The 25,257-nt window shown below is 43.1% G+C and overlaps 1 protein-coding gene across 1 annotated transcript in view; it reads right to left on the reverse strand.

The window, feature by feature from the left end:
* Positions 1 to 25,257, reverse strand: part of ATG16L2 (autophagy related 16 like 2) — a 134,091-nt gene that overhangs the window by 43,659 nt on the left and 65,175 nt on the right. Inside the window, exons 9-13 of the mRNA XM_082244580.1 lie at positions 14,505 to 14,613; positions 14,041 to 14,146; positions 9,278 to 9,348; positions 5,718 to 5,786; positions 2,758 to 2,878 (exon numbers count right to left, since the gene is read on the reverse strand). Of these exons, the coding sequence (XP_082100706.1) occupies positions 2,758 to 2,878; positions 5,718 to 5,786; positions 9,278 to 9,348; positions 14,041 to 14,146; positions 14,505 to 14,613 (476 nt within the window). The remainder of the gene's footprint in view (positions 1 to 2,757; positions 2,879 to 5,717; positions 5,787 to 9,277; positions 9,349 to 14,040; positions 14,147 to 14,504; positions 14,614 to 25,257) is intronic.

Below are 25,257 nucleotides of genomic sequence, written 5' to 3' on the forward strand. Positions count from 1 at the left end.
ATGAGCTCTGAGGACCCATTCACAGCTTTGTGTTGCCGTAACACAAGAACCATGAGCTCTGAGGGCCCGTTCACAGCTTTGTGTTGCCGTAACACAAGAACCATGAGCTCTGAGGGCCCATTCACAGCTTTGTGTAGCCGTAACACAAGAACCATGAGCTCTGAGGACCCATTCACAGCTTTGTGTTGCCGTAACACAAGAACCATGAGCTCTGAGGGTCCGTTCACAGCTTTGTGTTGCCGTAACACAAGGACCATGAGCTCTGAGGGCCCATTCACAGCTTTGTGTAGCCGTAACACAAGAACCATGAGCTCTGAGGACCCATTCACAGCTTTGTGTAGCCGTAACACAAGAACCATGATCTCTGAGGACCCATTCACAGCTTTGTGTTGCCGTAACACAAGAACCATGAGCTCTGAGGGCCCATTCACAGCTTTGTGTAGCCGTAACACAAGAAGTATGAGCTCTGAGGGTCCATTTACAGCTTTGTGATTCAGTAACACAAGAACCATGTCTTCTCTCCAGCTGAGGGAGAGACAACACCCCGGGAGATGCTGCACCTTGAACCGTTTTTTTTCTGCTATACCTGACAAAAACTACAAACTTTCTCATCTTGAGGAACTCCTTTTTTGGATTCTACCAGTACAGCTAATCTATATGGATTTAGCCTAAGCAGCCTTAGTTCCTGATGCGACTTAGAATCCTGGGGAAAACCTTTCACACATGGACCAGACAAAAGAAAGATACATGGTGACTTATCCTTGAAAAAGGCTAATACCTATAAAGCCGAAACGCGTAGAATAATCTCCTGGACATTTTCCTCTGAACAAAGTTCCAAGCCTGAACTACACGCATGGAACAACAGAGACAAATGTTCCTCAAAAGTCACTATTTTTCCCCTTGTCACCTACCTTTCTAACTTCTTCACTTCTCTCACCGATGGACTTGTCTATTACCTTGTAAAACTTTCTTGAAAATAAATTGTTCAATTTTTATTCTATGATACTTTACTTTGTTTACTCTTGCCCTTAAAGTCCCAACAACCTTGGTTTGAGGCACCAAACCCAAAAACACAACAATTTCACAGGGACGGTGGCAAAACCTTACTATAGGGCATCCTAGAGATGAAAACCCCCTTTCCCATTCACAGCTTTGTGATTCTGTAATACAAGAACCATGAGCTCTGAGTACTCGTTAACAGCTTTGCACTGCCGTAACACAAGAACCATGAGCTCTGAGGGCCCATTCACAGCTTTGTGTTGCTGTAACACAAGAACCATGAGCTCTGAGGGCCCATTTAAAGCTTTGTGTTGCCATAACACAAGAACCATGAGCTTGGAGTGTCCAATCACAGCTTTGTGCTGCTATAACACAAGAACCATGAGTTCCGAGGACCCATTCACAGCTTTGTGTTGCTGTAACACAAGGACCATGAGCTTGGAGTGTCCATTCACAGCTTTGTGCTGCTATAACACAAGAACCATGATTTCCGAGGACCCATTCACAGCTTTGTGTTGCTGTAACACAAGAACCATACGCTCTGAGGGCCCGTTCACAGCTTTGTGTTGCCATAACACAAGAACCATGAGCTCTGAGGGCCCATTCACAGCTTTGTGTTGCTCTAACACAAGGACCTTGAGCTCCGAGGGCCCATTCACAGCTTTGTGATTCTGTAATACAAGAACCATGACCTCTGAGGGCCCGTTCACAGCTTTGTGTTGCCATAACACAAGAACCATGAGCTCTGAGGGCCCATTCACAGCTTTGTGTTGCCATAACACAAGAACCATGAGCTCTGAGGGCCCATTCACAGCTTTGTGTTGCTCTAACACAAGGACCTTGAGCTCCGAGGGCCCATTCACAGCTTTGTGATTCTGTAATACAAGAACCATGACCTCTGAGGGCCCATTCACAGCTTTGTGTTGCAGTAACACAAGAACCATGAGCTCTGAGGGCCCATTCACAGCTTTGTGTTGCCGTAACACAAGGACCGTGAGCTCTGAGGGTCCATTCACAGCTTGAGGGCAGGTGAGGGGAGGGACAAAGGAGCTGGGCCAGCACAGAAAGTAATTAGACACTACCAGAAGAGAACCTGAAGTAAGGGAGGGGGGTCATATTTCCTAGTTCAGAGACATCAATAGGGAATAAAACATTTTGGAAAGGTGGTGACAGGGTCTCTTTAATGCACAGTAACGCATTGCGTGTAACACACAGATTGAATGGGCCCTCAAGCAGCACAAACTCTGCTCCATAAAGTAGTTCTAACAGTTAAATATGAACAAGATCTGTATCAACATTCCGTCTTACCATCACTTTCCAATATGGCTGGCTAAAATCAGAGCAGAAATATGGAACATTAAATTGAGGAATCAAATCTCTCCGTCTGGTTATGGGACACACATGTAATTTGTTGAAACTAAGCATGGATACAATGTATCTGCAGACTTAAATACACAAAAAAGAGCAAGAGAGGGAGGTTGCACAGCCCAGGGTTATGTTACAAGAGACTATAGTCCCTCTGCTGTGTAAAGTCTGCGGAATTGGGCTGAAAAAAATTACATGGAGGTGTCCAAGGTCCTCAACGTCTCCATTTTCTTTTTGTTTTACACCAAGATTCACCAAATTACAAATTGTAAACCCAATGGATCTGTACCATTTACTGACTTCCCAATTACAAGCAATGAGAAGACCAGACATTTTTACTTCTCTTCCTAAAAAAGATATAGGATGTATGGTTAGGTCACGGCTTTGACTCACAGGCTGCTTTCTGCAGGTCCCACTCCCTGATGGTACGGTCCATGCTGCAGGTGACCGCACGGTGCGCCGACATCTTAAACTTGGCCGCCGTCACTTTCCCATTGTGTCCGGTCAGAGTTTCCTGAAAATTAAAAATGGCTCTACTCAATAAGGAGGAATTGAACCTTTTTGTGCTGAATAGGCCCCATTTACAAACTATTACCAGGCAAAGTTCAGACTAGAGGATGAAGTCTCCTGAAAAACGGGATGAGCATATCCTAGGAAACTTTAGAGCAGAGTTGTAGTCATCTTCACCTAGGCGAGAACGGAGGCTTGGGGTCATAGAGCTTTACCTGGAGATAGGTTTAGGGCATATATGGCTTCAAGTTCCATACAGAAGCTGGAGGAGGGTGGTCCCAGTGGTGGGTCATCGGGGGGCCAAGCTGTCTGACCCAGGCAGGATTTCATCAATGAAGATGGCGGCCCTGGTGCTTGACAGCACACAACAATACAACACTGGACTCACTGGCCAGGCAATTGTGGATAACGCTAGCAAAAAAGGTGAGCCGGGAAAACAAAAAAACATGGGGAAATAAAGCTCCTCTTTAACTCTTCTCCCACATCCTTCTTCCACCTATTCACCAGATTTCCACCCATTCTACCACCCATCTTTCACCCATTCTCCATATTTTTTTCTACAATAAATACCTTCTAAATCTCTTTTATGCACATCAAAGTCCGCTATCTGTGTCCCTCGCCATTACCACTTCCAAGGATGATGACCGCGTGGTCCAACGCTGCTGCAGTCTGTTTCCCGTATTGACTGGTTGCCTCTTTTTCATGGCATCATGCTGTGCAGGTTTCTGGAGCCTAAAATAACCCCCTAAGCCTAAGAACGGCCAATAGGAAAGGTCCATGCTACCCAAGAAGGGACGCTGTCATCTAAATAAGGCCAATTCTTCTTTGAGGTGAAAATGGTAGAAGACTCAAGATCCAGCATGTCACATGACCAAGACTTTAGGCAATTAAAGGGGGCTTTGAGATGAAGTTTCTTTTAATACTGATTCAGCTGGGGGGTAGGGGGTTAATTCCCAACATTTCTTTAAATAGAGGTCTAAAGAGGCTCCACCCACTCGGAACTGCCTACTACAAGGTCTATAGAGGCCTTACCCACTCACAACTGCCTGCTACAAGGTCTATAAAGGCTCCACCTACTCAAAACTGCCTACTACAAGGTCTCTAGGGGTCTCCCCCCACTCAAAACTGCCTAGTACAAAGTCTATAGGGACTCCACCCATTTAGAACTGCCTAGTACAAGGCCTATAGAGGCTCCACCCACTCAGAACCACTTATTACAAGGTCTATAGAGGCTCCACCCACTCGGAACTGCATACTAGATGGTCTATAGAGGCTCCACTCACTCAGAACTATCTGCTACAAGGTCTATAAAGTCTCTCCCCACTTAAAACTTTCTACTACAAGGTCTATAGAGGCCCTACCCACTCAGACTCAACCACTACAAGGCCTATAGAGGCTCCACCCACTCAGAACCACTTATTACAAGGTCTATAGAGGCTCCACCCACTCGGAACTGCATACTAGATGGTCTATAGAGGCTCCACTCACTCAGAACTATCTGCTACAAGGTCAATAAAGTCTCTCCCCACTTAGAACTTTCTACTACAAGGTCTATAGAGGCCCTACCCACTCAGACTCAACCACTACTAGATCTATAGAGGCTCTGCCCACTCAAAACCACCTACTACAAGGTCTATAGAAGCTCCACTCACGTAGAATGGCCTACTTTAAGGTCTATAGAGGCTCCACCTACTCAGAACCACTTAGTACAAGGTCTATAGAGGCTCCATCCACTCAGAACTGCATACTACATGGTCTATAGAGGCTCCACTCACTCAGAACTATCTACTACATGGTCTATAGAGGCTCTAACCACTTAGAACTTTCTACTACAAGGTCTATAGAGGCCCTACCCACTCAGACCCAACCACTACAAGGTCTATAGAGGCTCCACCTACTCAGAACCACTTAGTACAAGGTCTATAGAGGCTCCATCCACTCAGAACTGCATACTACATGGTCTATAGAGGCTCCACTCACTCAGAACTATCTACTACATGGTCTATAGAGGCTCTAACCACTTAGAACTTTCTACTACAAGGTCTATAGAGGCCCTACCCACTCAGACCCAACCACTACAAGGTCTATAGAGGCTATACCCACACAGAACCACCTACTAAAAGATCTATAGAGGCTTCAGACACTCAGAACCACCTACTACAAGATCTATAGAGGCTTCAGACACTCAGAACCACCTACTACAAGATCTATAGAGGCTTCAGACACTCAGAACCACCTACTACAAGGTCTATAGAGGCTCCACCCACTTAGAATGGCCTACTTCAAGGTCTATAAAGGCTGCATCCACTCAGAACTACCTACTACAAAATCTATAGAGATATGTGCAGATATTGTGCTTGCCACATCATTCTCACTTAGGCCAGGATGCAGAAAGTAAAACTGAAACATTAAAGAAAGAAAGATTTATTGTTGAAAAAAAAAATCAAATTGGGTAGAAAGGAGGAGGCAGAAGAGAGGAAGTCATACTCATGACTGAACGTCTGCTTTACATTCATTTTCAAAAAGACATACAGTTCAGGACATAAGATTCTCCCTGTGAAGGGTTTAGACTACAGCACCCTGCCAGCCCCTCTGATCAGCCATGAGCTACCTGCATTGCATAGAAAAGCATAGAGACCCAGTGATGACATCACCAGATTTAAAATAAGGTAGGTGATGAAATTGGAAAGTATTTAATGAAAAATGTAATTATGTTGACAAGCGAAGGGGACCAGGGAAGGCAAAATACAAGCAGATTAAACATTACCCTTTTAAAAGTGGAAGACGTCTAATGTCCATTTACTAGCCTGGAACAGATAATCAAAAATAAGAGTGGATCTTACCTTGGATCTACCATCCAGCTTCCAGAGATGAGCCGACCCATTAAAAGACGCTGCCAGGAGCTGCAGACCCTGGAGGAGACAGTCAATTATTGAGAATGGCATAGGTAGTAATCCAGCTAAGGCACAACATAATCATACACATGAATGCACTGTAGGGGTGTAGGGATATACTGAAAAGACCATAGATCCAAAGATATCCTTGGTAGCTCCTCAATAAGACTGAAGTAATCTCTAAAAAGGAAACAGCAGAGGATGCCAACTAAGTGCAGTATACAGTAAAATACTTTTCCTATTAAAGTCTTTTTCTATATACTGCAGTTAGTTTGCGCCCTCTGCTGTTTCCTTTAGACCAGAGGTGTCAAACTCAATTTCATTCATACATTTTCACAGTGGGAGGATCTTAAAAGGGCAATACATATCAGGAGTGGATTATGTGTGGAGTTTAAGGGTGCCCTATGTGCAGAGTTGAAGAGGTGCACTAAATAACAGGTAGTTTCCGGTGTGTTACATACAGAGTGCAGAGTTAAGAGGTGTGCTGCATACAGATTGCAGGGTTGAGGAGTGTGCTGCATACAGAGTGCAGAGTTCAGGGGTGTGCTGCATACAGAGTGCAGAGTTCAGGGGTGTGCTGCATACAGTGTGCAGAGTTCAGGGGTGTGCTGCATATAGTGTGCAGAGTTCAGGGGTGTGCTGCATACAGAGTGCAGAGTTCAGGGGTGTGCTGCATACAGAGTGCAGAGTTCAGGGGTGTGCTGCATACAGTGTGCAGAGTTCAGGGGTGTGCTGCATACAGAGGGCAGGGTTGAGGAGTGTGCTGCATACAGTGTGCAGAGTTCAGGGGTGTGCTGCATACAGAGTGGGGAGTTCAGGGGTGTTCTGCATACAGGGTGCAGAGTTCAGGGGTGTGCTGCATACAGAGTGCAGAGTTCAAGGGTGTGCTGCATACAGTGTGAAGAGTTTAGGGGTGTGCTGCATACAGTGTGCAGAGTTCAGGGGTGTGCTGCATACAGTGTGCAGAGTTCAGGGGTGTGCTGCATCCAGAGGGCAGGGTTGAGGAGTGTGCTGCATACAGTGTGCAGAGTTCAGGGGTGTGCTGCATACAGAGTGGGGAGTTCAGGGGTGTTCTGCATACAGGGTGCAGAGTTCAGGGGTGTGCTGCATACAGAGTGCAGATTTCAGGGGTGTGCTGCATACAGAGTGCAGAGTTCAGGGGTTTGCTGCATACAGAGTGTAGAGTTCAGGGGTTTGCTGCGTACCGTGTGCAGAGTTTAGGGGTGTGCTGCATACAGAGTGCAGAGTTCAGCTCTCTTTCACAGGCTGTCCAGATCTTACTTCCACTCCTTCTCAGCTTATCACTTGATGCCATCCTACACTGCACCTGCATCTCCCATGTACCCGCAGTGAGTGCAGAGCAGGCAGGGATCTCTGAGTTTCTGCCATGTTCTGGCTGAAAAAAAGCCCTGGGTGCAAGGGCCACATGAAATGGCCTAGAGGGCTGGCCTTGGCCCGTGGGCCTTGTGTATGACACATGTGCTTTAGACCCCGGAGGAGAGCAGAGCATACCATCAGATGTATCACACAAAAAGATGATATCACATACACTGTATCTCTAATTGAGTTCAATCATCAATCAGGTCTCTTTGGGGTTTATTTACTAAAACCGAAGAGTGCAAAATCTGGTGCAGCTGTGCATGGTAGCCAATCAACTTCTGACTTCAGCTTGTTCAATTAAGTTTTGACAAAAAAAGTGCTGTACAGAGATCACTGAGCCAGTCCCATCAGTCTCTGTACCAGAGGAGCTTACACTCTACTGTTCTCCCATAGTTGCACACTATTATTATTATACATTTATATAGCTCTGAAATATATCGCAGTACTCCACAGAGACCATTGAGCCAGTCACATCAGTCTCTATACCAGAGGAGCTTATACTCTTATTAATCAGGATAAGAGTAAGGTTTTCTGGATGGGAGAGGAAGGCGATAGCTTTGAGCTTCCAGACATCCTCCCAGAGCCCCGGCAGGAAATTAAAGTTTTAGGCATCAAATTTGGTCCCGGCGATTATGGCCTTACAAATTGGGAAAGCAGGCTACAAGATGCTGATGCCAATTCTGTGATTCTGTATGTCAGCTTGGTCTGTGTTTTGCCAGTGTCTCTCTACGCAAAGATCTACAGCTGTTTTTTCCAGATGTTATTGAGGAACAAACTGAACCTCATTAAGAGATCTGTAACCTACCATCCCAGGTGGATGGGTGGCTTAGGTATGGTCAACCCGGTGGTATTTTGTTCTCTGATGTTTTTTAAACATAATTTTGGTAACATGCTGGCAGAAGAACCACCTGGGTGGGTTGGTATTTTTCAGTCCTGGTTAAGGCCTTTTCTGCTATGCTGGGAGAATGGTGGGCCAGTGAAAAGTCTGAGGGTCTGACATGGTAAGCTCCCGGCTTACGTTGCTCCGTGCCTGAAAATGCTTTAGCAGTAGCGAGTGATGGCAGAGGAAATTAAGTCTCTTCCTAGGAAGGCCCTGGAGAGGAGGGTTGTTGAATCTTCTGGCCTTGAGGGATTGCCCAGGCCCTGTTATGAGGGAGGGTCTGCATTTGATTAATCTGGAGAGAATCCCTTTGAAGTTTCGGGATATGGCCTGGCTCTCGTTCCATGGCAGACTCTATGTGAAGGGCAACTTGAAGCATCGCTCTGCAGAGAACCGTGGTTGTCCAAGAGTGGAGTATGGCGGTGTGGAGGAGACGATGAACCATTCCTTGCTCCAGTGCCCCTTCAATATAGAAGTCTATAAGGGGGTGGGTGGGGCTCTGGGTATCCCTTTCCTTTCCTGCTTGAGTTATGCAGAGTGGTTGTACGGGTCATTTGAGACGCATCAGGATTTTGATTTTGAGACACTTTTTCTAGTTAGCTTAGTAGTCCGTAACTTCACGTGGAATGCACGGTGTCAGGTTTCCACTCGGAAAAAGTCCTTCCTGTCGAGGTGGTGGTGCACAACATTCTGGATGAGGTTGGGAAGATTCAGGTTCTTGAGAAGGACAGGTGGCAGCAAGGAGCCTGGACAAAGGCGTGGAGGAATGTCAGGTCCCCGTAGCTGCTGTCTGTCAGTCTCTGGGTGTGCGTCTTTTCTTCCTGTCCTTTCACGTCCTCTAGATTTTTTATAAGATTGGATTTTTGAAAAAAGGCTGCATGCATGGGATAAATGTGTAAATAGTTTCTTAGCCTGAGGGGGTGTTTAGGTGGAGGTTAGGGCTTTGTTGAGTTTAGTCATGATAGTAACAATTTTCTGTTTCTATGCTGAGGTAAGCTATTTTTGTTTGTATGTGTGTATATATATATATATATATATATATATATATATATATATATATATATATATATATAATTATTTATTTTGTATATATGTAAATATATTTTTATTATGCTTGTGAGATTTTTAATAAACAAAAATTTCTCTAATGCCCCCCCACAGTCACACACTATTATTATACATTTGTATAGCTCTGACATATACCGCAGTGCTGTACAGAGAACACTGAGCCATTACTATGGACACATACCGAGGGATCGAATTCTATACTAGTGATTCCTCCATTACTTCCTTGTAGGGTCTGGTGTATCTGAAGCTGACCTGTATAACGGAGACAAAAATATTAGACAATGAAATATAAAATTTAGCTTCTTATCATCGTTTTCACCCTCTGAGGAACAATTGTATTTTAAGAATATATGTCTTTTAAAGTGGACCTGTCATTCTCTTCACAAGTCTGTATGAATAAATCCCTGACAAGTCACCATATACAGCAACAGTATAATTTTTCAGAAAAGCTCTGCCTTTTATTATTAAAAAGTTGTCCTGGAGCTCCAGTCAGTGACTTTACCTAGGCAGAGATGATGTCATCAGTCTGCTGCAGACCAGGGGAAGTATTTCCACAGTCTCACCTCTCCCAGTGACCAGACTGTACACTATAAATTTTGGTGCCACGTTGTGCAAGGTCTATAGTGGCTATACGCCCTCAGAACTGCCTACTACAAGGTCTAATATAGAGGCTCCACCCACTCAGAACAGAACCACCTACTACAAGGTGTAGAGAGGTTCCACCCACTCAGAACCAACCACTACAAGGCCTATAGTGGCTTTACCCTCTCAGAACCGCCTACTTCAAGGTCAATAGAGACTCAAACTACTCAGAACTGCCTACTACAAGACCTTTAGAGGCCCTACCTACTCAGGACTGCCTACTACAAAGTCTATAGAGGCTCTACCCACTCAGAACTACCCACTACAAGACCTTTAGAGGCCCTACCTACTCAGGACTGCCTACTACAAAGTCTATAGAGGCTCTACCCACTCAGAACTACCCACTACAAGATCTTTAGAGGCCCTACCTGCTCAGGACTGCCTACTACAAGGTCTATACAGGTTCTGCCCACTCAGACCCAACCACTGTAAGGTCTATAAAGGCTCCACCCACTCAAAACTGCCTACTACAAGGTCTATGGAGGCTGTACCCACTCAAAACTGCCTACTACAAGGTCTATGGAGGCTGTACCCACTCAGAACTGCCTACTACAAGGTCTATAGAGGCTCTACTCAGTCAGAATAGCCTACAAGGTCTATAAAGGCTCTCCCCACTCAGAATTGCCTATTACAAGATCTTTAGAGGCCCTGCATACTCAGGACTGCCTACTACCAGGTCTATAGAGGTTCCACCCACTCAGAACCAACCACTGCAAGGTCTTTAGAGGCTCCACCCGCTCAGAACCAACGTCTGCAAGGTCTACAGAGGCTATACCCACTCAGAATCTACCACTACAAGGTCTATAAAGGCTCCACCCACTCAGAACTGCCTACTACAAGGTCTATAGAGGCTCTACTCAGTCAGAATACCCTACAAGGTCTATAAAGGCTCCACCCACTCAAAACTGCCTACTACAAAAGGTCTATAGAGGCTCCACCCACTCAGAACTGCCTACTACAGGATCTATAGAGGCTCCACTCATTTAGAATAAAATAAAAGTTTGCTACGCTGTACACCATATATAAAAATTTGAATAAATCATAGATTAATTGCATAAGCAGCTACACAAAGGATTCTGAAATAATCTAAAATGAAAATGTAATAAGAGATGTAGCGCTAATCAGAAGGATAAACCAATAAAGTCCAAATAAGGTAATAAATATCCACGTGACAGTACTAGACCACACCGACAGTCCTGAAAATGCAACAAGGGGTGCAATAGATCCGACACCAAAGAAGGTCTTCAAAATACCCTTACCGGATCAATAGACCAAAAGGTCATAAGCAGCAGATGGTAAGAAGCTATAAAACAACGGTCTGAAGCACCAATTTCTTCACTTCCTGCATTTCATCTCGAGCCACTGGTCTGCCTTAATGATCTCACAAGATACGAACAAAAGTGCCTCTCATAGTGCAGTATTTTCACAACCGTTTATTAAAGAATAAGAGAGCAGCTTACATTTCAGCAGAGTGGCAGCAGCGTATCTGTGTGTAGTGTCACTGGCGTGATTCCGTTTCCAACCAAAAAGATGGCCGCCGTCCTCCCCAATCATGGGGGTTTTGGTTGGAAACGGAATCACGCCAGTGACACTACACACAGATACGCTGCTGCCACTCTGCTGAAATGTAAGCTGCTCTCTTATTCTTTAATAAACGGTTGTGAAAATACTGCACTATGAGAGGCACTTTTGTTTGTATCTTGTGAGATCATTAAGGCATCTTCTACGGTCCTGTCCAGCTCTCCTAGAGTAACTGCCTATCTCTTGGAATCTCCTCCATTCCATTGAGACTGTGCTGGGAGACACAGCAAACCTTCAGGTAATGGCACGTATTGATGTGCCATCCTGGAGGAGTTGGACTGCCTTTGCAACCTCTATAGGGTCCAGGTATGGCCTCATGCTACCAGTAGTGACACCGACCCCAGCCAAATGCAAAAACAGTCAGAAAAGATGAGTAGGGGAGAAAAAATGTCAGTGGCCTCCACCTGTAAAACCATTCCGGTTTTGGAGGTTGTCTCATTGTTGCCCATCTAGTGCACCTGTTAATTTCATTAACACCAAAGCAGCTGAAACTGATAACCAACCCCCTCTGCTACCTAACTGACCAGATCAATATCCCAGGAGTTTAATTGACTTGATGCTATACTCTTGATTAACCACTTGCCGACTGCCTAACGCCGATCTACGTCGGCAGTCAGCCCCTCACAGGCAAAGTGACGTAGGTCTACGTCGCTAGCCTGTGAGGGTTTAGGGAGTGAGCGCGCGCCCCCGGAGGCGCGCTCCCACTCCCGCGCGGTCACGCACCCCCCCCGCGCGTGTGACCGGCGGACCCGATGTCCGCCGGCCACTCTGCGATCGTCGGGGGAGAGGGAGAAAGGCAGGCAGCTTGTGTAAACAAGCTGCCTGTCATTCTCCCCTGTATATGACAGATGATCATACGGTTCTACTATGTAGAACCGTTGATCACTGTTCAAACACTAGTAGCCACAGCCAATCACAGTAGAAAGCACGCCCCTAGGGACACACATAGCTCCGCCCTTTCAAAAAAAGTTAACCCCTTCACTGCCAGTGTATTTTTACAGTAACAGTGCATATGTATAGCACGGATTACTGTAGAAATGTCACTGGTAACCCTAAAAGTGTCAAAAATGTCAGTCAAGGGTCCGATCTGTCCGCCGCAATGTCGCAGTACCGCAAAAAAAAAATCGCAGATCGCCGCCATTACGCGTTAAAAAAAAAAACAACAAAAATGACAAAAATCTTTCCCTTTGTTAGTAAACGCGATAACTTTTGCGCAAACCAATCAAAATACGCTTTTTGCAATTTTTTTTACCAAACATAGGTAGCATAAAACAAATTGGCCGAAAACGTTAAAAAATTTAGATTTTTACATTTTTTTTGGGGGGGGATTTCATATAAAAAAATGTGAAAAATATTGCTATTTTTGCAAAATTTACGCTCTTTTTTTGTTTATAGCGCATGATCAAAAAATCGCACAGGTGATCAAATACCACCAAGAGAAAGCTCTGTTGGTGGGAAAAAAAGGACGCCAAATTTGTTTAGATACAGCGTCGCACGACCGCGCAATTGTCCGTTAAAGTCACGCAGTGCCGAATCGCAAAATACCCCCTGGTCAGGAAGGGGGTAAAATCTTCTGGGGCTTAAGTGGTTAAAAAGTGTTCCTTCAATTTTTTGAGCAGTGTATATAATCCTGCTCCAAAGAAACACAGAAAAAGGTAAGAAATCGTTTTTTAAGATTATTTTAGTTGTGGATTTTGGAACACAAACATATAGCGGGGGGGGGGGGGTTCTCAAGTCTGTCTGCAAACATGGAAATACACTGTATTTAATTGTCTACTGTGGCAATTATTTATTGTTTCACACACATCTGCATTTTATTTTACTAGAATTTACTGTAAAACCCTCCTAAAACAATTATATATTTCCTGAAAACAAAGGCCCTGGGGAATAAAATGGTGGCAGTCGCAGTCGTTTTTTAATGCTTCACGGTATTTCATCGGCTTTTTTTAAGCACATTTTAAGGAATGAATACACTAAAAATGAATTTTAGTGCACACAAACACAATATATCATCCAATTTTCGTAGGGTATAAAAGATGCGGTCGCGTTGAGTAAGTAGATACCAAACACGTCACGCCTTAGCAATTTAGTGTTAACCATGAACTATGGCGCTAGAGTTATTGCTCTCGCTTCAACGTTCTAAGTTATACTTCACCAAGTTTGGTGAAATTTAGGTTTCCATACATGTGTGCAGCCTTCATACGCATTTATATTAGGGTGGGTATGAGGGTGAGGGGAGTACTTTTAATTTTTTTATGGGGCTAACAGGCCCCTTATGTGATAGCATGGACAAGTGAAAGGTCCTCTTTATGGAGACATTAGATGTTTACTAGACTCCCAATGTCTCCCCTGTCCTCCACTGCAGCTAATCAAACTTGCCCAGCTGCAATATCCGAGAAATGGAAGCAGTGAACCAGGAAGTGACAAAATACATTCTGCTTCCGGGTTCATTAGCTGCAGGAGAGCTTATCCTGCCCTCAACTTTGGAGTACTTTACCACAGTCCTGGGCTCCACAGAAAGACGGGAGACCCCAGGAACCACCACAGGTGCCGGTGGTGGGAGGCAGGTTCTAGAGCCACTTGGCTGAGAAAAATCAATGCAACAACCTATTGATCCTCATCATTTCTAAATACAAATTATTGATCAGTCACAGTAATGCTGCATATTAAATCAAAGGCGATGTCTTCAAGGTCCAATTTAGAAGAAGAGTAGAGATGTACCTCCAACGATATACCAAATCTTCACCATTCGGTCTGCTCCTCCGGTGGCCACCATCCTGGAATTGGGGCTAAATTTGACCGCATGGATCTCGGAATCATGGATTTCCTGGAACAGAGATTATTTGTAACATATTATTTCTATACCATTTTTTTTCCTTGGCTGGGGCTCAGACCAAGGACCCCCAGTACTACAAGGCATTTTAAAATTTACAAACTCCTCCAAGAGCTACCTCACTGCTTGTATCAGGGCTGAGGAGAGGAGTACTGATGCCAGATGCTGTTATGTTTTCAAGAAGCTATGTACAGCACCCTGCCAACCCCTCCCACCAGCCATGATTTACCTGCATTGCATAGGGAAGCTCGGAGAACCTACTGCACACAATGCTACCCAAATCACTAGCAGTGCACCCTCACAGAGCCGGGGCTCCATGGAAATGCCAGACAGCACATCAATGAAGACTCACCTTACTGTAGAGCGCTCTCCTAGGTGGACTACATGAGACGCACACCGAGGGCGGGTGATACCAGCGCTCTTCCATATCGCAATCTGTCCGATCTTTCCTGAAATTTAAACTACGCACAGAGGATGGAATTATCAAACTGATAAGGGACACAGATAAAGAATTTCAAAGGGTACCCCCAACCAGAAAGCAAGATTGCAGTTATAGGTAGAGTCTGGTAATGTTCTGGCTTCTTATATCCATTAGGATATCTATGTTCTGTAGGTAGGAAGCATGCAGCCAGTGAATGCAATATTTGATGGGATCTAATTATGTATTTGCTGTTCCATAGTTTGATTACTGTATTCCACATATAGAATTGGTGATGGCCATCTGTATATTAGGATGTGTCGGAATCATTCCAGTTTAAAATAAACTTTTCAGGAAAGAAATACGGGGGATGAAAAATGGTGACATCTTGACATTAGCCTGGAAGAAGCATGCAGCAAGTGAGGTCAGAAATGCTGATGCATGGACTTTGCCGGTGACAGAGAAAGCCATGAAGGTCATCAATGTCTTATTACCTCCATGACTGGTTCAGTTTATCTCAATCAGCCTCAACGAGGGTCTGTTTCCAAACGCAGAGTGGTGGGACATGTATCTCTCAATGGACGCCATGAAATTGATTTTAGGGTAAGTACAAATATCCCATTTTATTTCTCGTCCATCGAGGGACAGGAATCCAGATGCTGGTGGAATGGCTAACACAGAAAAAAAACACTAATAGGCTTCACTAGAGGAGTGGGGACTGCCTGCTGCCCAGGAACCAACACCCACAATCTGAATGAATGAGGTGAAACCCCCCACCTCCCAAACCAGACAAGGGGAACTGGACAACCCAACTGGAAGGGAGAGATCTGCCAGACCTGGATGGAAAAGGTCATCACCAGAGCGAAAAACAGGCACTAGAGGAGTGGGGACTGCCTGCTGCCCAGGAACCAACACCCACAATCTAAATGAATGAGGTGAAACCCCCCACCTCCCAAACCAGACAAGGGGAACTGGACAACCCAACTGGAAGAGAGAATTCTGCCAGACCTGGATGGAAAAGGTCATCACCAGAGCGAAAAACAGGCACTAGAGGAGTGGGGACTGCCTGCTGCCCAGGAACCAACACCCACAATCTGAATCAATGAGGTGAAACCCCCCACCTCCCGAACCAGACAAGGGGAACTGGACAACCCAACTGGAAGGGAGAGATCTGCCAGACCTGGAAGGAAAAGGTCATCACCAGAGCGAAAAACAGGAATTGAGACTATGAGAAGCCGAGTAACCAGAATCCACCAAAAAACAGGTGGAACAATGACAAAACTCCCAAGCATTGGAGATGCAATCAACAGAATAAAACAATGAGCACAATCCCTAGAAGATAACGACCCCCAAAGGAAACGTAGTACCATACAAAACAGGTTCAGGCAGGAAAGAACAACTGGTCTCTAATCCTTAGGAATATAGAGATAGAATTACGTGACTAAAGGGGGCTGCCAAGCCAGGCAAACAATCTTCCAAAGTGAGGTAAACCCAGGAATGTAAAGCAAGAGTCCAACCCAACACCTAACTAGGGTGTGAGGTGACCCATGAGGCCACTATAACCCAGGGGATTGATCCCAAAACGTCAATGTAATTGTAGGAAAAATTTTACAAGAAAGTCACTATCACAGGGATAGGAATAAAATAAAGCTAGACACAGCCCAGAGGCTGGTTAGATGGAAACCACCATGAGACACCAAGGATAAAACTAAAACATACTCTCTGATATCCTAAGGTAACAATGGAACCTGTAAAAGAATATAGCAGTTCCTGCCTAACCTTAACCATAGCCAAAGTTCTAGGAAGCTCCTGACCTCCCATGGTTCAACAAAGCATATATAGCCTTGGAATGAAGGAAAGGAAACCTATCTGAAAGGGCAAAGGAAGCCATCTGAAGGATCTTCCCCCCCGGAGGCTGCCGACTAATTCCAAGTGAAGAGATCCCAAGAAATTCTCTGGAGTGGTGGGACCCGTGTTCCTCAATGGACTCAATGAAATGGATTTTACAGTAACTACAAAAGATCCCGTTTTCTTTCTCATTCATTGATGGACATAAATTCAGATATAGGTGGGACATCCACCTGGGCAAAACTGTTAACAGGCTTCAAAGGTCTGGGGACTGCATGCAAAAGGAGCCACATGGAGGACCATTGCGCAAAATCTGAAAGAATGACCAACCAGATAAGGGGAACTGGACAACCTGACCAGAAGGGAGAGATTCACTAGAACAAGATGGAAAAGGTCATCACCAGATGGAAATACAGGAACTGAGCCGACGAGAAGCCGAGCAACCGGAATCCACCAAAAAACAGGTGGAACAATGACAAACTCCTAAGCATGGGAGATGTGGTCCACAGAATAAAATAATGAGCACAATCCCTAAAAGAAAACAATCCAAAAGGGAACTTAGTACTAACAAACAGGTTCAGGCAGAAAAGAACAACTGGTCTCCATGGGAAGGCCCAAGGCCTGACATTCCTAGACATTAAGAACATAGGGATAGAACTACGTGACCAAAGGGGGTTGCCTACATGGGCAACCAACCTCGCTAGTGAGGTAAACCAAGGATTGTACAGCAAGAGTGCAATCCAGCACCCAACAAGAACATGAAATAACCTGTGGCCATTATAACCCTGAGGATTGATCCCAAAAACTTATTGTAATTTAAGGAAGATTGATACAAGGAAGCCACCTTTACAGGGACAGGCTTACAAGAAAGTTAGGCCACAGCTCTAAGGCTACTGAGATGGGAACCACCAAGAGACAGCTAAGATAAAACTTAAAAATCCTCTCTGATATCCTAAAGTAATACTGGAACCTGTAAAAGAATACAGCAGTTCCTGCTTAACCTTTACCACAGCCGTGGGTCTAGTAAGCTGCTGACCCCCCATGGTTCAACAAAGCATAAAAGTATTGGAATGAGGGAAAGGAAACCTAGATGAAAGGGAAAGGAAAGTCATTGGAAGGACCTTACCCAGGAGGCGGCCGTTTGAACTAATTCCAAGTGAAGAGATCCCAAGAAATCCTCCGGAGTGATGGGACCCATGTCCCTCAATGGACGCCATGAAATAGATTTTACATTAACTATAAAAGATACCATTTTCTTTCTCATCCATTAATGGACAGGAATTCAGATATGGGTGGGACATCCACAATTACAAGATATGTAACTGATGTGGGGTGCCGAACATGGGTTCTTTACTAGATTCTCATCGGCATCATCCCCAAAAACCACAGAAACAAGTTTTTCCTTAAAAAGTGGGACGTTAATCTTTCCACGTCCACAATAAATCCAAATGTGGGGTGGACAACACAGCAAAAAAACTTAACAGGCTTCATTAGAGGACTGGGGACTGCGCACAGCTCAGGAGCCCCATGGAGGACCATTGCCCAAAATCTGAAAGGATGAGGTGATCAACCTGACCATAATGGAGAAATCCACTGGACCAGAAGAGAAAATGTCATTACCAGAGGGGAATGACTCCACATGGAAGAAGATATTGAAACTAACCCAGCGAGAGGAAGGGCAACCAGAATCCACCAAAATACAGGTGGAACAATGAGGTCAACAGAAAAAAAAAAAAAAGACAAGGAGAACAATCCCTGGCAGAAAATGTCCCAAAAGGAACCTAGTACTAAAAATTAGGAATTAGGTTCAGGCAGGAAAGAACAACTGGTCTGGATGGGAAGGCCCAAAGCCTGACATACCTAACCATTAGGAATATGTGGATGGAACTACGTGACAGAAAGGGGTTGTCTAACTGGGCAACCAACCTCGCTAAGTGAGGTAAACCAGGGAATGTACAGCAACAGTACAACCAAGCACCCAACAAGGGCATAAAGTGACCAAGGAGGCCACTAAAACCCAAGGAATTTATCCCACAAAGTCATTGTGATTGAAGGAAGATTGGTACAAGGAAGCCACCTTTACAAGGACAGGCATACAAAAAAGATAGACCAGAGCCCTAGGCTGGTGAGATGGGAATCACCACCAAGACACACCAGAGATAAAACTAAAACATCCTCTCCGACATCCTAAGATAACAGTGGAATGTGTAAAAGAATACTCCATACTCCAGTTCCTGCCTAACCTTCGCCACAGTCATGGGTCTAGGAAGCTTCTGACCCCCGAATGTCCGAACGAAGCTTAAACAGCTTTGGAATATGGGAAAGGAAACCTAGCAGAAAGGTTAAGTGCATTTGCCCAATTGAGGGCAGGGCAAAGAAGGCTTTTGAAGGACCTTCTCTAGAAGACTGCTGATACGATTAATTCCAAGTGAAGAGATCCCAAGAAATCCAATGGACACACTCTGCCTCCAGCACAAGTATGTGAAGCAGGAAGCCAGGGTGCCTTACCTGCTGACAATCTGGGGAGGAAAATGGCCCTCCAAGGATGGTCCCTGGTCACTGCATAGGACCTGAGGTGTCCTCAAGTGTGCAAACAGCTCCCTTTGGTGCAGACACTAGGAAACTAAGATTTAATCGGTATGTCCTCCAGGAGGACAGTGCAAGAGTGACTAATGCTCTCAGCAATGTCCCATTCAGAGGTCAGGCACTTTCCCTGTTGCAGGGCGTACTTCCCTAAAGGGAAGGTACCACAATATCAATATGGTGTTCAGCATATTCTGAAGCAGGAAACCTAATCAATGAAGGATCCCTGACCTGGATCTAACTGTTTTTTCAGAATGAAGGGATGGTAGTCCAGCAAATAGAGCTACTCCAGGTAGTAACATGTCCCTTGTATGGGAGGAAGAAGTAGGGATCGACCAATTATCGGTTTGGCTGATAATCGGCGGCCGATATTCACTTTTCTGAAAGTATCGGCCACAAACTTGGCCAATATGACTGATATCTTCTTAAGGTAGCGCTGCCTCCAGAGGGGAAGGAGGGATGGGGATTATAGCGCCGCCTGTCTACACAGAGCAGGGTTCTTCCGCTTACCCGGCGCAGGCGCTGTCATACTGGTGATGTCTATCATAGGAGCTGGTCCAGGAGGCGGGACTTCGTATGACAGCTCCCGTGCTGGGTAAGCAGAAGAACCCTGCTCTGTGTAATCAAGCGGCGCTCTAATCCCCATGCACTGGTCACTCTGCATTGGATGGGGGCACTGGTCACTCTGCATTGGACGAGGGGCACTGGTCACTCTGCATTGGACAGGGGGCACTGGTCACTCTGCATTGGACAGGGGGCACTGGTCACTCTGCATTGGACGAGGGGCACTGGTCACTCTGCATTGGACGAGGGGCACTGGTCACTCTGCATTGGACGAGGGGCACTGGTCACTCTGCATTGGACGAGGGGCACTGGTCACTCTGCATTGGACGAGGGGCACTGGTCACTCTGCATTGGACGAGGGGCACTGGTCACTCTGCATTGGACGAGGGGCACTGGTCACTCTGCATTGGACGAGGGGCACTGGTCACTCTGCATTGGACGAGGGGCACTGGTCACTCTGCATTGGACGAGGGCACTGGTCACTCTGCATTGGACGGGGGCACTGTTCACTCTGCATTGGACGGGGGCACTGTTCACTCTGCATTGGACAGGGGGCACTGGTCACTCTGCATTGGACGAGGGGCACTGGTCACTCTGCATTGGACGAGGGGCACTGGTCACTCTGCATTGGACGAGGGGCACTGGTCACTCTGCATTGGACGAGGGGCACTGGTCACTCTGCATTGGACGAGGGGCACTGGTCACTCTGCATTGGACGAGGGGCACTGGTCACTCTGCATTGGACGAGGGGCACTGGTCACTCTGCATTGGACGAGGGGCACTGGTCACTCTGCATTGGACGAGGGGCACTGGTCACTCTGCATTGGACGAGGGGCACTGGTCACTCTGCATTGGACGAGGGGCACTGGTCACTCTGCATTGGACGAGGGCACTGGTCACTCTGCATTGGACGGGGGCACTGGTCACTCTGCATTGGACGGGGGCACTGTTCACTCTGCATTGGACGGGGGCACTGGTCACTCTGTATTGGACGGGGGCACTGGTCACTCTGCATTGGACGGGGGCACTGGTCACTCTGCATTGGGCGGGGGCACTGGTCACTCTGCATTGGATGGGGGCACTGTTCACTCTGCATTGGATGGGGGCACTGGTCACTCTGCATTGGATGGGGGCACTGGTCACTCTGTATTGGATGGAGGCACTGGTCACTCTGCATTGGATGTGTGATTGAATGTGCAGAACATCGGCCCATATCGGCTGATACCGATACGTTGTGACCAAAATATCGGTATCGCCCCTGGAAAAACCATATCGGTCTATCCGTAGGAAGAAGCAACCTTAATCACCTGAAGAGGCTTAATGGGTACGACAGGGACTACCTGGTCTCCAGATATAGGACTGCAAGCCTGCTCAGAAATCAAACCCCCAACTTCAGAGAGGGGAGCTGAAAAAATTAGGTAAACCACAGAACACCAGGAGGCCATCCTGAGAGGAGGTTCTAAGGACAAGGGAGCTAGACAATGTGTGAGCTACTTCAAGTTCAACCCCCTCACCCACCGACAACAGGTGGCTGCAAGACCTGGAACCCAGCTAGGCCAGATTCAGAGATCTTGCAGGAGTTAGGTCCTTGGGGGAAAATCTTGACTTCCAGGATCCATAAAGCTGACTCACTTTACAGGAATTTACCTGGGGATCCCAAAGTGGGGATGCCAGGAGTGGGCACTAGGCCGAAACGTAAAAGGCCAATGTTTTAAGACAGGGATCCTCAAACTACGGCCCTCCAGGTTTTGGGAAACTACATATCCCATGAGGAATTGTAAAACTCTGACATTCACAGATATGACTAGGCATGATGGGAGTTCTAGTTCCTGAACAACTGGAGGGCCGTAGCTTGAAGATCCCTGCTTTAACCACTTGCCGCCTCAGCTCTTCCCAGGCAAAGTGACGTACCGGTACGTCACTACCCTGGGAGCCAATAGGGGGCGAGCACGCGCCGCCGGAGGCGCGCTCCCGCCCCCGCTCGTTCACTAAGAAGCCCGCGTATCTGACCGGCCGACCCGATGTCCACCGGTCACTCGCAGTCGTCGGTGGAGAGGGAGAAAGGCAGGTGGCTAATGTAAACAAAGCCGCCTGTCATTCTCCCCTGTGTAAAAGCACAGATCATACGGTCCTGCTATGTAGGACTGTTGATCTATGCTGTTACACACACAGCCACGTCCAATCACAGTTAGAAGCACGCCCCTAGGGACACACTTAACCCCTCCCTCTCCAATAAAGTTAACCCCTTCCCTGCCAGTGTCATTTTTTACAGTAACAGTGCATATGTATAGCACTGATTACTGCAGTAATGTCATTGGTACCCCCAAAAGTGTCAAAAATGTCAGTCAAGGGTCCGATCTGTCCGCCGCTATGTCGCAGTCCCGCAAAAAAAAAAAAAAAATCGCAGATCGCCGCCATTACACGTTAAAAACAAAAACAACAAAAATGACAAAAATCTTTCCCTTAGTTAGTAAACGCAATAACCTTTGCGCAAACCAATCAAAATACGCTTATTGCGATTTTTTTTTTTACCAAACATATGTAGCAGAAAACAAATTGGCCTAAAATGTTAAAAAATGTTGATTTTTACATTTTTTTGGGGGGAATTTCATAAAAAAAAAATGTGAAAAATATTGTTATTTTTGCAAAATTGCCGCTCTTTTTTTGTTTATAGCGCATGATCAAAAAAAATCGCACAGGTGATCAAATACCACCAAAAGAAAGCTCTGTTTGTGGGGGAAAAAAAAGGACGTCAAATTCGTTTGGGTACAGCGCCGCATGACCGCGCAATTGTCTGTTAAAGTCACGCAGTGCCGAATCGCAAAATAGGCCCTGGTCAGAAAGGGGGTAAAATCTTCCGGGGCTTAAGTGGTTAAGAGATAGCTAGATAGTCCAAGAGATACTGAGGATCCAGGACCTCATCCAGGTAGAGGAAATCTAGAGCTGGTTCTGGCTGACCGGTGATCAGGTCAAGGATTACCATCAGGAACGGACACCATGTACCATGAGGAGCTGATTATGTCCTAAGGACAGAAGGCCTTCTTGACAGAGGGAGTTGAAGGCCAGAAGATCCTAACTTAACAGCTAGACTGGAAGATCACATTCCAGGCTGTCCATGCATGTCCAGTACATCAAGGTTAGGGTACAGCGATGAAAAAGCCTGGAGAGCAATTATACAAAATTACAAGAAGTAGTTTCCGCTACGGGGGAAATAACAGCTTCTGAAGAAAGACAAGGGTGTACTTACTTTTTTCCACAGTACACCATTATTTCTATTGATATTTTTGTTCAATAAAGGTTTTTTTTTGCATTTTTTTTTTCAAGTGTATCCCCTTTACCTGTGGTCACTGTTTAAATGAAGGCAAAGTTCACCTTTTCTATAGTGTGTATAATTTTTTTTTCCATGACTATATAAGTAAAAACTAAAAAATAAATAAATAAATAAATAAATAAGTAAAAACTGAAAAACAACCAGAATTCCCCTTTAAGGCTTGATCTGCCGAGTTCAGATAAGACTCCACCTATAAGCCACACCCAGCATGTTATTTTACTGCATTACAAATCATGTAATACAAATAGACTGCATTACAAATAAGCATTTTATATAAATAAAATAAATTAAAATAAAATAATTTTATAAATACATTTTAAATAAAATTACAAATAGGAGTACCTAATTAAAAATAAGGATTTTATACAGTATCTAAACAAATAAATAGGGTTGTAAAATAAATTACAACAAAATAAAATTTAAATATATACAAAATAAATGTTATGTTTTATAACATTTTTATATTTAATAAAATGTACATAAAATACATTTTATATATAAAATTGCAAGTTGCATTACAAAACAGGCATTTTATATATAAAGAGTTAAATACGGTTGTAAAATAAATTACAATAAAATTTAATTTAAAATATATATAAAATGTATTTTATTTTTTTAAAACATTTTTTTAAATAAAAATGTATTTAACATACATTCAAATAAATTATAAATAAAAAAAAAAAAACTCCATTACAAATAGACATTTTATATCTAAAGAGATAAATGTGGTTGTAAAATAAATTACAAAAAAAAAGGGGATTTGTGTGATCTCTGTGTATCACCTGAGGCCAGTCACTTTATTAGGTATAGGTAAAGGTTTACAACCACTTGATTAATTTTATATAAACAATTTTATTTAAAAAAATGTAATTCATTTATAAAATAAATTACAAAAAAAAAATGCATTAGAAATAGAAATTTTATATCTAAAGAGATACATATGGTGTCAGATAAATGGCATTAAAATTAAATTTTTAATGTATATTAAAAAATATTATGTTTAATTAAAGTTTTATGTTTAATAAAATGTATATAAAATACAAAATAAATAAAATAAATTACAAAAAAAAAATGCATTATAAATAGGCATTTTATATCTAAAGGAGATATATATGGTGTCAGATAAATTACATTAACATTTAATTTTAAACGTATATAAAATAAATATTATGTTTAAAGTTTTATGTTTAATAAAATGTATATAAAATACATTTTACATAAATAAAATAAATTACAAAAAAAAATGCATTAGAAATAGGCATTTTATATCTAAAGAGATACATATGGTGTCAGATAAATGACATTAAAATTTTATTTTAAATGTATATTAAAAAATATTATGTTTAATTTGTTTTTTGTTTAATAAAATGTATATAAAATTATGTTTAAAGTTCTAGGTTTAATAAAATGTATATAAAATACATTTTACATAAATAAAATACATTACAAAAAAAAAAATGCATTATAAATAGGCATTTTATATCTAAAGAGATATATATGGTGTCAGATAAACTACATTAACATTTAATTTTAAACGTATATAAAAGAAATATTATGTTTAATTAAAGTTTTATGTTTAATAAAATGTATATAAAAAATTTACATAAATAAAATAAATTACAAAAAAAATGCATTATAAATAGGCATTGTATATATAAACAATTTGTATATATAAACAATTTTATATAAAAAATGTAATTAATTTATAAAATAAATTACAAAAAAAATGCATTAGAAATAGAAATTTTATATCTAAAGAGATACATATGGTTGTAAGATAAATGGCATTAAAATTAAATTTTAGATGTATATAAAAGAAATGTTATGTTTAATTAAAGTTTTAGGTTTAATAAAATGTATATAAAAAAAATTTACATAAATAAAATAAATTACAAAAAAATGCATTATAAACAGGCATTTTATATCTAAAGAGATATATATGGTGTCAGATAAATGACATTAACATTTAATTTTAAATGTATATAAAAGAAATATTATGTTTAAAGTTTTAGGTTTAATAAAATGTATATAAAATACATTTTACATAAATAAAATAAATTACAAAAAAAAATGCATTATAAATAGGCATTTTATATCTAAAGAGATACATATGGTGTCAGATAAATTACATTAACATTTAATTTTAAATGTATATAAAAGAAATATTATGTTTAATTACAGTTTTATGTTAATAAAATGTATATAAAAAAAATTTACATAAATAAAATAAATTACAAAAAAATGCATTATAAATAGGCATTTTATATCTAAAGAGATATATATATGGTGTCAGATAAATGACATTAACATTTAATTTTAAATGTATATAAAATAAATATTATGTTTAAAGTTCTAGGTTTA

Source organism: Pelophylax lessonae (genome assembly GCF_965119305.1).
Source record: "Pelophylax lessonae genome assembly, chromosome: 2".
Taxonomy (NCBI): domain Eukaryota; kingdom Metazoa; phylum Chordata; class Amphibia; order Anura; family Ranidae; genus Pelophylax; species Pelophylax lessonae.